Below are 13793 nucleotides of genomic sequence, written 5' to 3'. Positions count from 1 at the left end.
GAGGCGTCCTGGAAGCACATGAAGGAGATTGTAAATTCTTCAATGGTCTTAGATGAGTGTTTGGCTTCAAATATTTTCTGGGAGTGTTCGTGTTTATTTGCAAGTACGCGGCTATTGCCATGCAGGCATGTTTTCTACGTGCGTCAGCAACTGAAATAGGAGACAATTATTCCGACTCAGTGTTTCCATCCTCGTTGGTTGTTGTCTTCGATGAATGACACGCGTCCTCCGTTGGAGACCGAAAGGAACAGCTGTTCTGTGACTCGGATTGCATCGCTTCCAAAGCTTCCGTGGGACTCTAAACGCAAATTTCGCCAAGCTAATAGCTTTGCTACCGCCATAACGGAAGCTGTAAGCACGCTGGGAATGGCGGAATATCGGGTGGCAATTCAGGCGTTAGCGCAAGTATCAACGATGTTTACTGAAAAAAAGTTTGAGCTGATCAAGGAGCTGTCGTCTATGGGTCCAGTTCCTCAGTCAGTGGGTCAGTCGGTAGCGTCGGTGGAGTCGGTGTCTCGGTCGGTGGAGTCTGTAGAGTCGGTGGCTCAGTCGGTGGAGGCGGCTGACCACTCGGTGGAGGCGGCTGACCACTCGGTGGAGGCGGTTGACCACTCGGTGGAGGCGGTGGAGTCGGTGCCTCAATCGGTGGAGTCGGTGCCTCAATCGGTGGCGGTTGATCACTCGGTGCAGTCGGTGTCCCAGTCGGAGGAGTCAGTGCCTCAATCGGTGGATCACTTGGTGGATCATTCGGTGATGCAATTGACTCAAGTTCTTGAATCCGAGCCAATTAATGCGGAATCACCTGGATTCGAGATAGCAAGTCCCTTACGCTTGCGAGGCCGCCCGAAGCAGAAGGCAAAGACTAAGAAAGCGAAGAGGAATGTATCTATCCTAATGGCACAAGATGATTCGATACTTCACGACCAAGAAATGAGCCTCAAAACAGTCCAGGTTCTCCTTTCAAATGAACCTACCTACGCATCATGTGCTGAGCCGCTACACCGATTCCAGCTATTTGTTTTTGATAAGAAGATGAAGCCCCCAATGCCCTACGTTATTTCGAAGATGCCGGCTAACAAAGTTATCATGGATCCAATCGACATTTCTCGTATTTTGGCCAAAGAGATACTCCAGCGAGCGAGCAAAAAGGTAGTTACCCTACAAAAGAAGCACAAGGAATTGCCAGAGCTAGACTTTGCAGTTGATTTTCCTGGTCTATTTGTAATCGGGATGCAGACACTGAGAACCATGAAGCTATGGCACCAAGCAGTCAAAGAGCTAAACAATATCGAGAGAGCCGTAAAATGGATCTCAGAAATTGATTTCTCGCTGGATATTTCGCCTGTATTTCGGGCCGAACCAGATGCAGAATTGGCGTCAAAACTAGAAGCAATTCCGATTTTCTCTGAAAGGGTAAGCACTTTGCATATTTTAAGGGTAGCAGCAACTGGCACTTTGTATACGTATTTTGTAGATTCGGATCGTTGACTTTGCATGCAGATCACTACTTAGTGACACTGCGTTGGCAGAGGCAATGGCAGGAAGTCATGACTGTTGACCCAGCAATATGGGGTATCGTGGAGAGAGGAAATGTGAGCATTCCAGACGAAGAGTTAAAGCACTTGTTCAGTTGTATTACTGGGCGAATTATACTGCTTCCAGTGAACTGTAACGGCACGCACTGGTGCGGTATCATGATCAACACAGCTGAGACAACTATCAAGTACTATGATTCCATGAGCAGCAGCTACACTGGTACCCTTAGAGTAGTAGCGCACAAACCTGTGCAACACATGCCGGCTACACCAGGACGTTACAGAGTGGTTCCCTATGTTGCGGATGCTGGAGTCCAACTAGACAGCTACAACTGTGGGGTGTACGTTCTGCTCGCATTCGAAACGTTCTGTAGCGGAGAAAGCACAGGTGAATTGAGTACGAAGGCACTGCAGTACCAGCGTTATCGCTACTTGCAGATGTGCATGTGAAGCAATACACTTTGTTTAACTTGAATTATATAGTTGCTGTTAAAACACATTGTGTCGGAAACATCACAGAAAGGTTGGATTCGTCCTTGAGGTTAACATCGGCCTTGAGGATGACTTCGCTCTAAAAACACTAAGTGCTCGTATCCGGATTATACAGCAATACAAGAAGGGTGAATTTCTTCGTCGGGCACAATCGGTCACGTCGGTGGTCAGTCGGTCACGAATGGCTCGTCTTCGTACCTTTCAGTCGGTCACAATAACGCCTGCCTTTCTTTAATTCATTTAATGTCAATTCCTCAGCTAAGAAAACTTAACTTATCAATTACAAAAAAAAAGTTGAAAGTACCGTTCGTTGCCCGGGAAGCTCTGGACATTACCGAAAGTATCGCGCTTCTTCATTGCTGAAGTCATCCTCCACCGTGGAGGCTTCACATCTCACTTTTAAGTCGGATAGAAACTTGGCACTTTGTGCGTATTTTCGCCACTTGTGAAACTTGGCTAACAGTTTCCACAAGGTGTCGCTCTTGTCCGACTGGGGGACAATCTTAATTATTGAATCATTATTTTAATAAAATACATATTGCGAGAGTTGGATTAAACTGTTTGTTTAACGCTATTGTACTAGCCCAAGTAAGTTTTCGCTGTCCAACTTAAACGTGATCAAGTACAAGTATTAATAGACGACCGCTAAAATAAATGAAACCGGATAAAGGCACCAAGCAGGGCTAGGGTGTTAAAGGTGGGGTGAATTTGCTTTTTCAGTATTTACGCGACGTGACATCCCATCCCTCATTTAAATTTATACGGGAAAAAAGTTCGTCATTTCGTGCCTTTAAGTTGTTTGGTACCCCAACAATGTTGGCAACATGTAGTTTAACGCGTCTTGTTTGGTGCCTCTACCCTTGACTAAAATCAATACATGTACTAACAGTAAAGTGCTTACCGTAGTATTTGCAGCGAGAGTACGCAAATGTAAAATACATTCTTCAATTATTAGACCAGACCCTAACTGACGTTTAGCTTTACTTGCAGCTCCAAGTGACCTCCTTCAGATGCGTGAGGCACCCACAGAAGAAGTGAACCACCTCCTGTGCCCGGAAGACCAAGAAAGCCTGGACGCCAGCGGTCCATGTACAGTGTCCTACCAGCTAGTGTTGTAACATTGGATATCCATTGGGCACTGCCCCCAGCTTTGAGGTCTACTTCATCGATCTTGTCACCACCAGACATGATATTCACCGTCACGTCTTCCGTGTCCATGCTGTTAAAGTTGACAAGAACTGCTCCATCTCCTTTGCGTTTCCAGGACATTGTACTATTCTTGAAAGCCCGTTGAATCATCGTCAGGCCGAGTGTCTTGGGATCCGTTCCGTCGTCGATTTCGCCCATAAAATTGGTAGGCCCACAGATTGTCTGGAGATACGTTGCGATAAGACCCATAACTCCAATCATATCGAAACCGGTGACGGCGATAGAGATGAGTGTCTTTCCGAATGCTTGGTACATGAAGAAATTCCCATCCTCATCCGAGCCGTTTTTGCTCTTTCCTTTAGAAACGAGATCTTCGACCATGCCACTGAAAGCCGTGCGAATCTTTTCACGAGTTTTGTAAGCTGTAGCTTCGTCAGACTCCTCAATCAGCTGCTCCATGCAGTTGTTGGTGACGATAGCAATGTCAGACCTCACAAGCTGGGTGTTCTGCATCTTCAGTCGCAGATTATCTTCCGAAATGCCGGGGTTGTCGATTTTCAGTTGGTTTACAGTCCGCCATGTACGATCGGTCAGCGACCGCAAATCGTATCCACACGTTGACTTCGACTTCATCGCGTCACTTAACGTGCCAATCTCGGTCTCGTTGATCGAGTTCGCAGCTTCTGTGAAATTAGCCCCAATAAGGAAAGCCTTGAACCGAGACCAACTCGAGAAAAGGTCTTCCTTGTAGCCGATAGCATTCAATAGAATCCAGTTGATTGTTGACAGCATACGGCCGGAGACATCAAGCGTCTGGGGTGGGTAGTGGCCCGTGCAGAGGTACATAGCCATTGGTAAATCTGTGACCACATTGTGCGATTGGTACAGCATGTTCATGATCTTGTCCGTCGAGGCTGTCGGATCCGTGGTCTTGATGTTACGGATATAACGGAAAATGGATCTCATCGTGCCGATCATGATGTTGACGCAGTCAAAAGCGAATCGTACGCCCTCTGCCACATGCCACAGCTTCTGAAAGGCACCGAAAATAGCAATAGCCAGCACCGAGTTTCCAATGGCACCGACCTTGTTAAGCGTGTCCATCATGCAGTCGTCGTTCTGGCGGACACATTGCATGCCGCATTCTACTGGGTAGGCGAGCGGGCACTCGGCCCAGCACGTGTTGGTGGCTTCGTTGCGGTCAAAGTTACTTGGGCAAGTGTCCATAAAGTGAGCTTCACGGTAGCACGCGCCGTCCGGAGACACGGGGCGAGGCCCGACCCAGTTTCGATACTCCGACGTCACAGTGCTCGTTGCCTCTGTCACTTTAGGAATAGTCAAGTCCAGCGTGTCTATGTATTCATCAATGGCGCTGGACGATGTAGCTGATGCCAGCGTTACCTCATCCAGAGACGAGTTGATATTAGATGATGAAGATCCCGACGTTCGTATTCTTGATACAGTGGCAGGTAAGTCCGAAGACGCAGATGAGCTTGTTGATGTAATTTTAGCTGGGATTAGTGTAGCGCTGTCATTGTCATCGTTCCAGAAGGTCCAATCGATCGCAAAACTATTTACGAGGCTTAAGGCAACCACCAAAATGACGAAAATTCTTCTGCATTGTGTCATGACGCCTCCCCAGAGGGAAATGTTTTAATATTGACCCGCGAGTCTGGTCTCGGAAGCTCCGATTGTTGAGTTGTCCGGTGTTGGCTGCGATGGGGACAGCGAATGTGACTCAATTTGAGCCATTTGTAGCCACCTGTCCAAGCGGACTTCGCGTACTTCAAGTTGATGGATTGTGAATACGGTTTGTTACAAATTAATGAATCAAGTGGCTGTGCATAGTTAAGTTAGGATTAGGATCTAATGCGGGATCGGGCATGTTGCAGAAGGCTTACGCCGGGTTACATTTATCTTGCGCTAAACACACACGGGTCCACGCAAATTTACAAGTACTGTGTTTACTTAAGTCTGTTTAAAGCTCTGGCAAACTTTAAAAATTTAATCTAATACATCTGACCAATATATTACAGCTCCGCTACCAAGTCTTCAAAGCACTGATCAGGCCAACCTTCCACCTACTAAATGCTTTAAAAAATTGTGGAAATACCAAAATTCAAGCTGGATTCTTGAAAAAAACTAACATTAGCACCGTTTCAGTCAATTCAGATTGTTAACCATCTTTATAGCTAAACGTGGAGCAGTTTCTCTTAAGCTTGAGGCTAAGGTGAGATATTTCGAAGTGCATTGTATTAGTAGTAGCTGTTTCCGTACTCTTGTACTAAGAACAAGTATTATACCTAATTGCAGTAAAGTACTTTACATTCAAAACTTTTCTTGAGAATAAGAAAAATATGTAGCACTAAAATGAAGGTCAAGTACCAAATATACTACATAATGTAGGTAGTCCATTAGGGATTTAAAAAACTTTGGATTGACAAAAGTATGCGAAAAAAAGAACTACACTGTATAGCCTGCACGTCAAAAGGCCTTTCGGAGTCCGAATCGGACGGCTGGGTGTCTGCATAGGACTTCGTGGCAGGTTCTATATAATGTCTGAACGATTTTAATAGTCCGTACAGACATTTTATAATATTAAAATAAAAACATGTATATTTTTCAGCTACGGGTTTTGTACAGACTTCTGTGACGTCTGTACATCTTTCGAATTGTTCCCGATGATGTGGTGCCACCACATCATCCACCACTGGTGGAGGTAGAGTGGACGTACAGTAAACTTGGTGTCATCTCGTAAATGTTGAGTCCGTCCAAACCAGTGAAATTGGGCAGTGGTGAGACGAGATGATGCACACTGACAACAGCTATGAGTTTAAGTCGGATCCAGGATGTCGACCAAAAATGAATCTGGAAGGTCATGAAAGCAATATGCAGTAATTCAAAAGCGGCAGAGCGCTACTTCGAAATAGGTACTGCGGTATCTTGTTGGTTGTTCCCTTGTGTAAAGCAGCGATTCATGTACATGTACTGGCACGTTGAAGTGCTCCGCAAAAAGACAAATCTCTGCACGATGGCATTGTCCGTATCGAGATTGATACTTTCAGAGTAGCAAAGGTCCTGCTTGGTACGAAATGCAATAACAATAAAAAATAAAAATAAGTTATTCATGCAATCCTCTTTGTTCGTGATACAGCTGGGAGGCACTATCCAGAGAAATCACTATCCCGAGCTGTACCACTATAAGGGTACTATCGCCTACAATGTAAGTTACATTGGACTATGCCACGGCTGCAAAGCTGAACGTGAGCGTGCGCTAAGCACTGATATGGAGCCTGGAGTCCTGAGATTCTATACCCGCACCCATCTTTGTGAGCTGCTGGAAGCACACGGGCCTTCTGGACTACCATAGCTGTGAATATGAGAGACCTGAAGAGGACCATCACCGATGAGCTGTCTTGATGATGACGCTTTTGCAGACAAAATACCTGCTGTCCATCGAAGAGCTGCTAAACACGCCAAAAGAGAGCGTTCCTGTAGGCAAAACCCACTGAATTGGGTCGCAAGCGGAAGCAAATGTCGTTGCTGGACTTCGGCAGAAGATCACCAAACGAACATTTTCTTCAGTTAAGGTCGATTCTATCACAGAGTACAAATCAGAGGTTAGAGGAAATTTTGACTTGGGCTTGTGCGCTGACGACTCCAACCTCCTTAACTAGAGGGATCACAATTTTGGGATACCACTACAAAGAGGATTGTCAGTTTGTAATATTATTGTGAGAGGCAAATGAAGAGCAAATAGTAGTGTACAGTACTACGTAGTACATTAGTGTCAGATATATTAAGGTGATCTACCGGCTCTTCAGATTCTGGGTTGCTGGCAAATTATTCATTCACTTGGTGTTTGTAAGCAACCAGATACAGCTACAATCAGAAATCTTGATGTAAAAAAGTAGTTTCTTTAGTGAAATCAAGATGAAACTAGATGTCAGTTACTAGCATCCGGCTAGCTACGAGACTTGCATCATGTGAGTGGAGGTACTGTAGCTGCCTTTTCAGCACCACCAAAAACGTGGTGCTATAAAATGTGAACATCGTGAATGTGTTTTCGTAGAGTACTTGTACAATTCGGAGCTTGAATATCTGGAGATAAACTAACTATTAAAGTACGAGAGACATTACTACCTGACGCCTTCAGATGTTGTTCTACATGCAGTAGGGCTGTACTGAGTCTAATGCTGTCGATACAGGTACTGTATATGGTAGAATGAATTTGGTGTACCGGTAAATTGAACTTTAATGCCTGTACCTCCTATGTTCCTGTATTTCAAATCACTGCCTCCTCTATTGTCATTTAGTAATCAGTGCGCCCTTTGAGAAAGGAATTTCGGTATTTCAGAACATTGAAAATGCTATTGTTATACAGTCGTGCACCTCGTATTCGGCGGGGTGGACCATATAGAGTCTACGAGCTGCGAATATTTATAGAGGAGCAGATGGAATCCAAATGTACTACTTTGTATTACCTTAATTAAGTACAAATCTCAAATCCATCTTCGACACAATACCAGTGTGATTCCAACAGTTTCGTATGGTCATTGTCGATACGTCTTGCCAACCTTCTGAGCACCACTTCATCACTGTATAAATATTGACGGGGGTATACGTCTCGCCTTTGTAAAACAGAGACAGTGTCCATGATGGCTCTGTGGCTGCCTTCCTGCACAATGTATGCTTATTGGCGAGATTCAACGTAGAATAGGCGGACGGGCGACGTGCCATGGCCTTTTGCGACAAAACTTATAATACTCTGCTGTATGGTGAAGTGATTGAGCTGATACATCGTGGCGGAAGTGCGGCGTTTCATCCCTCCTTGAGGTTATTTGGTCCAAAGGAGATGGGCAACTCATTTGCGCAATGCATGTGGCCCAATCATTAGATTGTGCAGGTTATTAAGCCATACCGGGGCCGAAAACGAGGTGCACGACTGTACAACGATATGTGCACGTATTACATGTACAGTGTACATGTAATACGTGCACATGCATTACTGTATCTCGAACGTATAAAAATGCACTCCTATTATACAACAGACTGGTCGCCGAACAAGACGAAGATTCATCCTGATCTGACCGGCCAATCTCAAAAGCATGGCATTTGTACCCATTGGGCACTACTCAACGCTGGAAACCGAAAGCAGGAGGAAACTGAGCTCTTTATGCTCTGCGCTAGTAAGCTGTTCCACCTAAATGTACTCATTTTAAAAGAGCCGACCGCATACTTTTGCCGGAGTAAAAATTATTATCACCAGTAACTTTACTTTTCGACTTCTACCGTACTGTGGCTCTCGAGCTCAGAAGTCCGAGCAGCGGCCCTTGCGCTCCCAATCTCCGAATCTCGTGGGTTCTTTGAGTTTCCCGCCGCGTGTCGGCCCACCATACTCAACGCCTAACGGTCCGATAGCCACTGTTTCCTCTGCGTCGTTGCCATCCAAATCGTCCAGGTTTTCCCCGTCGCTTCGGGGAGCTGCTGGGGTATTCGTGATGTGGGGCTTGCCGCTCGGATGTAACGCCACAAAATCCGCGTCACCTGATCCACTGGATAAAAGTATCGTGTGCGCTTTGGATATCGGGGCAGGCGTCTTCATCGACGCGAGCGAGCGCGTCGACCCGAACGACAAACGCAGCGCTCGTCGGAACGCCATGCCAATCGCAAAAATGACATACACGTGTGTTGCAGCATAAGTTATGTGAAACACTTCATTTCCCTTTAAACATGTGCACCACATAATTGTATTCCCAAAGGTTGCACACCGTGAGCAAAAATGGAGTTGGCTGCTGGAGGTTCGTCGCTCGGTGCGCTACGATCGTTCGCAGCCTCTAGTTATGCGCATGATAGACGCAATGCTGGAGGCGGATGTTGCGCGGACGCGCTGACCTTTTCTATGTCGCCTCCATCGGCCAGCGACGAGTTCTCGCACGAAGTTGCTGCCGGTTTCCTTTTTTCTGAGGAGATGAAGACTGTGCGACAGCTACAGGCCAAGTGCGACGAAGGACGGCAACTTATTAGCATCATCTACTGCTCCAGAAGCTGCGCCAGGGCCTTCCCCTCGGGTGTCGCTGCTAACGATGCGGAGCCCAAGAAGATGAAACAGTATTACCATGCCCTTTTCAGTGGTGGGCATCGATTGCGATGATACTTGTATTGCTAGGTCGCTGTGGAGATACAAGTAGTAATATGCTGATATTTAACTGTATAGTACTGCAACCACAGGTGGAAAAGATCAAGCAATTGAACGAGTACTGCTCGCAGGCGGTAGTGCTGCTGAGTGACAACATCCAGCGGACGACGGTGCACGAGAACATGACGAGAGTGATTCCGGATGTGATGATGGACGCACTTGTGGATATCATGGACGTCATTCTGCAGCTGAGTCACTTGCATGACACAAAGAGCAGCTTGAGGAATGATTTCTCCGTCTTCAAAAGGTTGGCGAGGGCTCCTGGTAGAGATGCGCGTGATGAACTGACATTTTGTTGGCCAGAACCTTTCTGCACATTAAGGACGATCTTCCAGACTCTGAGCTTGTAGAGAAGGATATCGTGCGACTCCAAGAGTTCATGGGGAGCTCCTATCAAGCGAAAGGTTCTGTCTGGGATTCACTGAGACACAATCTTACCAATGTCAAACGGTACGAGAACTGTTTTTAGCTCAAATATATCGAGCAGCCTATTGAAATATGACAAATATCTAGGTATGACCAAGTTACGTATTTACTGTTGAGACACTGTGTCAGTCATATCGAGAACGATGTGTGCATGACACCGAGCTCCAAGTTCAAGTACGTCCGAGTATTGTCCTATCTCATGGCAGTTTTGGAGGGATCGGATGCCTGGAAGAAAACGAATGCGCTGCCTGGGACCGACAAAAAGGTTATCGAGGCGGTACGCACAGCTTCAAGTAGGCTTTTTGTTTGAGCTGGAACTTAAGATTTAACCAACACAAACTCATGTTTTATACATTTTTGTATGCACTCAGGCCGTCAAACTTATTTCTCGCTATCCAGTTATCCCGATGCTCCTCGAAATCAGCATTAAACCTGTGAAGGCCCCACACGCACAAAGTGGTTACAAGCTGGAGTCGGTCAATGGTGCGCCTTCCTCAAAGAATCGCGATGTTATGTTCGATGCGGTTGCTGCATCTCGGGATTGCAAGGCGACATGTGAAAATTACCTTCCACGACTGCTGCACGCTCTGAATACGGTTCGGATTGGGTTTACTTGGTGTTGCTGTTGTGACACTAACAACGGATCACTGGCTACCTGTGTAGACAGGGGGTCAGGAATATACACCCGAGCAATGCGGTGCGTTGTATGAAGTTCTGGTGGAGGGAATATCATATTTAAGCAAGTGGAAAAGCAGTTTCTTGCTGTTTATGGCCTGGAAATACCAGGTAGGATTCAGTGTCATTGAATAATTGTAAATGTGTAACTAGGAGGTAATGGTGCAAGTGGTGGCCTGTGCGTGACAGAACCCAAGATCGATCGACGTGCTATGCGAAACAGGACTTCAGAATGAAAGCCCCTTTCTGGAATACGAACGCGTTACGAAGCACAATTACTCGGACGACGAGTGGCGCGCTATGGCCGATATTATTTATGCAGTCAAGTCGGTGGTGCAGATCTTGCGGGCCTCACAATCGCAGCTAGCCAAGTGTGTGCGTCGAACGGTGTATCTGCAGACTCAGACGTTCGTCCAGCACACGCTGCTCCCAATACTTCATAGAGCTGACAAACGCAAGTTGGCATGTACAAAGCTACTTCACGACATTCGTGCCATGGTACGCATCCTCGTTTAAGCTGAAAGATGCGGTTGGCTTAACTAATGTTGTATGGCGACAGTGTGGTGACTGGATTGATAGCGAAGTATTAGCGAGCGATTTCAAGAAGAAGCGCAAAGAGCGCAAGTTTTCTCATCTCCCTGATAGAACAGCAAGTGCCCCTCTTTGCCAGATTCAGATGCTCCGAACCGCAATTGATTCGATCGTTGCGAAGCGCTCTATGGGCGACTTGAATGCCAAATCCTCGACTTCATCTGCGCTTTTTACTTTCAGAAAGGATCTCGACAGGTAAATACGTGCTACAGTTTCTATTCTATGATAAGTATTATTGCTTTAGCGCTAACTCTGTTCGGGCGATCAGCTCAGATGCGGACATCCTCCGAGAATTCTACCGCACAGCTGGAGCTTTCCACGTTTTGCTGGATCTAAGTGCGACGCTCAACGAGCTTGGAGACTTCTCGAATCTCTGGTTCCGCGAGTTGTATGTGGAGTTGGTCAAGTCTGCCCAGATTCCGGCTGAAATTTCGCTGCCTTGGCTACTGATTGAGCACTGCCTTGACGAGAATACCTCGTTTGTGGAACCGGTTCTCGCCGTCTTAGACACGTACAATGACGCTGGGAATTGCTCGCTCTACGGACTTCAGCAGCAGCATCTGTACGATGAAACTGAGGCGGAAGGCAAGCTGTGTTTCGATCATTTTGTGTTTCTTCTCGCGGAACGAGTGTATCTTCATTACAAGACTGTGGCAGCAAGAACTACGTGTCGACAATGGATCGATCATGCCCGTCTACAGAGTAACGATGTGGCTCCCAAGAGCTCTTCTGCAACCCGACATAATCCAGCCGTGATGACGCTTTCGAAGCTACTGGATACGGATGACGTCGATTCCAAGTACGAATCGATTCTTACGCAGAGATACGTAAGCGTGTTTGGACGTTACTATGATCTTACATTTCAACTCGGCCAGCGTGTAGACGCTTTGGTGAGTAAAGATCTGGAGAACTGGTTCACGAAGTTTGAAGCTAGTGATGCGACGTGTTACGTCACACTGCTGAGTATGCTCAAGGTCTTGAAAAAGACCCACGAGTCTCTAGCAGTTTTGGGACTGGATGACTTCGATGATATACTCGGAGAAACAAACGACGAAACGCTTGGATGCTTCTTGGGGCATCCGGCTTCTGCGATCAGGTCCCGTGTACACGAGCAGATTTCACAAACCATTCTCACGGATCTTTGCCAGCACTTCGGCCTCAAGTTTGATGATCGACGATTCATACGAAGGCAGCTCCACGATGCGTTAACGATGACAGTGGGGGATCAGTTTGCCCATGAGGAGTGCCTGAGGAAAGCCAAAAAGCATCATTTATCAGGCAAGAGTGTGCTGCGAACCAAGATTGGACAGCCGAGCACAGGAAAAGCCAGTTATGGTGCTTTTGAGAAAACCATTACCGGGTCCTATCGTGCGTTCTTTGGGTGAGTAAGACATGTTGGCAAAGGAGTGGAAGTGCTAAGATATTTGCTAACATTCGGTGTTTCCATGGCTTTCTTTTTCCTACAGAGAGCCCCACATCGAAGCTATCTGTGAACTGCTTTCGCATCGAGAACTGCTTGATGTTGCAAACGACTGCACCGATTTTGCCGTTGCCAAGGTTTGTCTTGATTGAAGCATGCATATTTAGTACTGCATTAAGCTTCACGATGTTTGTTTTACAGATTGAAGACGTGCTGGCACTGTGCATCCCAGCGTTGGGCTCTGCCATTCCACCGTTTCGCCTTCCTCGATTTATGTATCGAACGGAAGGTCTGCTGACTTAAGTAGTACTTTATTTTTTCTTGCGTTATCACTCACGGGCTTGGATGATTTTTTAAGGATGTTTTGGATTCTTCGAGGGCAAGTACAAACACCTCCTGGACTCCGATGAGCTAGAAGCTCAGATATTCCATTGCTTCAGAGAGATTGGCAACGCGCTCATGTTTTTACTAATGCTCGGAAATGTCCTCGTACGCTACTGTGAGGCTGTAATGTGTTGAAATTAAAAAAAGCTGACTGCTTGGGTGCTGTAGAACTCGAAAGCGATCCAATTGAAGTCAACGGAACAGTCAGACCATGGTGAGCGACACCCGCAGTTACTCCAGTGTGTACTTGATCGGATCGACTCCATGCTGAAAGTGTCGGAAATTTCAAGCGAGTGGGAAGCCGAGCCGGATTCTCAACCGGAAAAGATGCCGAACGCTTCAAGCTTCTACCATGTGTGGTGTGCCTTCGAGTTTCTCAGCTGCAATCGCCCTCGTACTCGTCCCGGAGACTCAACGACGGATGAAGATTCTGCAATATCCCTACGCACGATGTTCGGAGATGGTGTGCAATTCGCTGGTTGCACGCTCGTGCATCTGCTGGGTCAACGCTCACTCTACGACCTCTGGAACGTCAGCCAACACGTGATAAACGTTCATCTTTGTGACGAAGTCAAAGCAGCTAGTGACGCGCAGATAGCGCTGGTTTCGAGCAAGAAAAGTCGACTTAAGAACGGGACACCCAGCGGCCAGACTACAGTCGGCACACTCGACAGAGAAATGGAGGAAAAGGCTGCTCGCTTCGTTGCGAACGCTCGAGGAATGCGTGCAACATCTGAGCGGATATTCCACATGCTCGAGATGACGTGGCCACTTGGCAACAACACACCAGCTACCTTCGCACCGCCACCTTTTACTCCACCGGTGAAGACCCCGTCATCAGTGTCTGCACACGCACAATATCCTCGATGAACAGCGATTGAGTTTGATGCCTGGCATCGTAACAAATATAGTAGACATTTAA

At 46.7% G+C, this 13793-nt stretch overlaps 3 protein-coding genes across 3 annotated transcripts; 1 reads left to right on the top strand and 2 right to left on the bottom strand.

Moving 5' to 3' along the window:
* Window positions 1–2990: 2990 nt before the first annotated feature.
* Window positions 2991–4403, bottom strand: PITG_08331 (uncharacterized protein; the record flags this gene model as incomplete). The annotated part of the gene is made up of 1 exon (XM_002903681.1): window positions 2991–4403. One exon carries the CDS (start codon window positions 4401–4403, stop codon window positions 2991–2993), a length of 1413 nt encoding a protein of 470 aa, XP_002903727.1.
* Window positions 4404–8415: 4012 nt separating this feature from the next.
* On the bottom strand, window positions 8416–8878 carry PITG_08330 (uncharacterized protein; the record flags this gene model as incomplete). The annotated part of the gene is made up of 1 exon (XM_002903680.1): window positions 8416–8878. The coding sequence occupies one exon, from the start codon at window positions 8779–8781 to the stop codon at window positions 8488–8490; it is 294 nt and encodes a 97-aa protein (XP_002903726.1).
* A 200-nt stretch (window positions 8879–9078) lies between these two features.
* Window positions 9079–13741, top strand: PITG_08329 (uncharacterized protein; the record flags this gene model as incomplete). Its single annotated transcript, XM_002903679.1, has 10 exons — window positions 9079–9310; window positions 9394–9622; window positions 9679–9825; window positions 9889–10078; window positions 10173–10284; window positions 10465–10498; window positions 11056–11262; window positions 11336–12448; window positions 12534–12624; window positions 13040–13741. 10 exons carry the CDS (start codon window positions 9079–9081, stop codon window positions 13739–13741), a joined length of 3057 nt encoding a protein of 1018 aa, XP_002903725.1.
* Window positions 13742–13793: the final 52 nt, after the last annotated feature.

The sequence above is a fragment of the Phytophthora infestans genome, genomic scaffold, assembly GCF_000142945.1.
Source record: "Phytophthora infestans T30-4 supercont1.13 genomic scaffold, whole genome shotgun sequence".
In the NCBI taxonomy this organism is placed as follows: Eukaryota; Oomycota; class Peronosporomycetes; order Peronosporales; family Peronosporaceae; genus Phytophthora; species Phytophthora infestans.
This window is presented reverse-complemented; position numbering and strand designations above follow the sequence as displayed.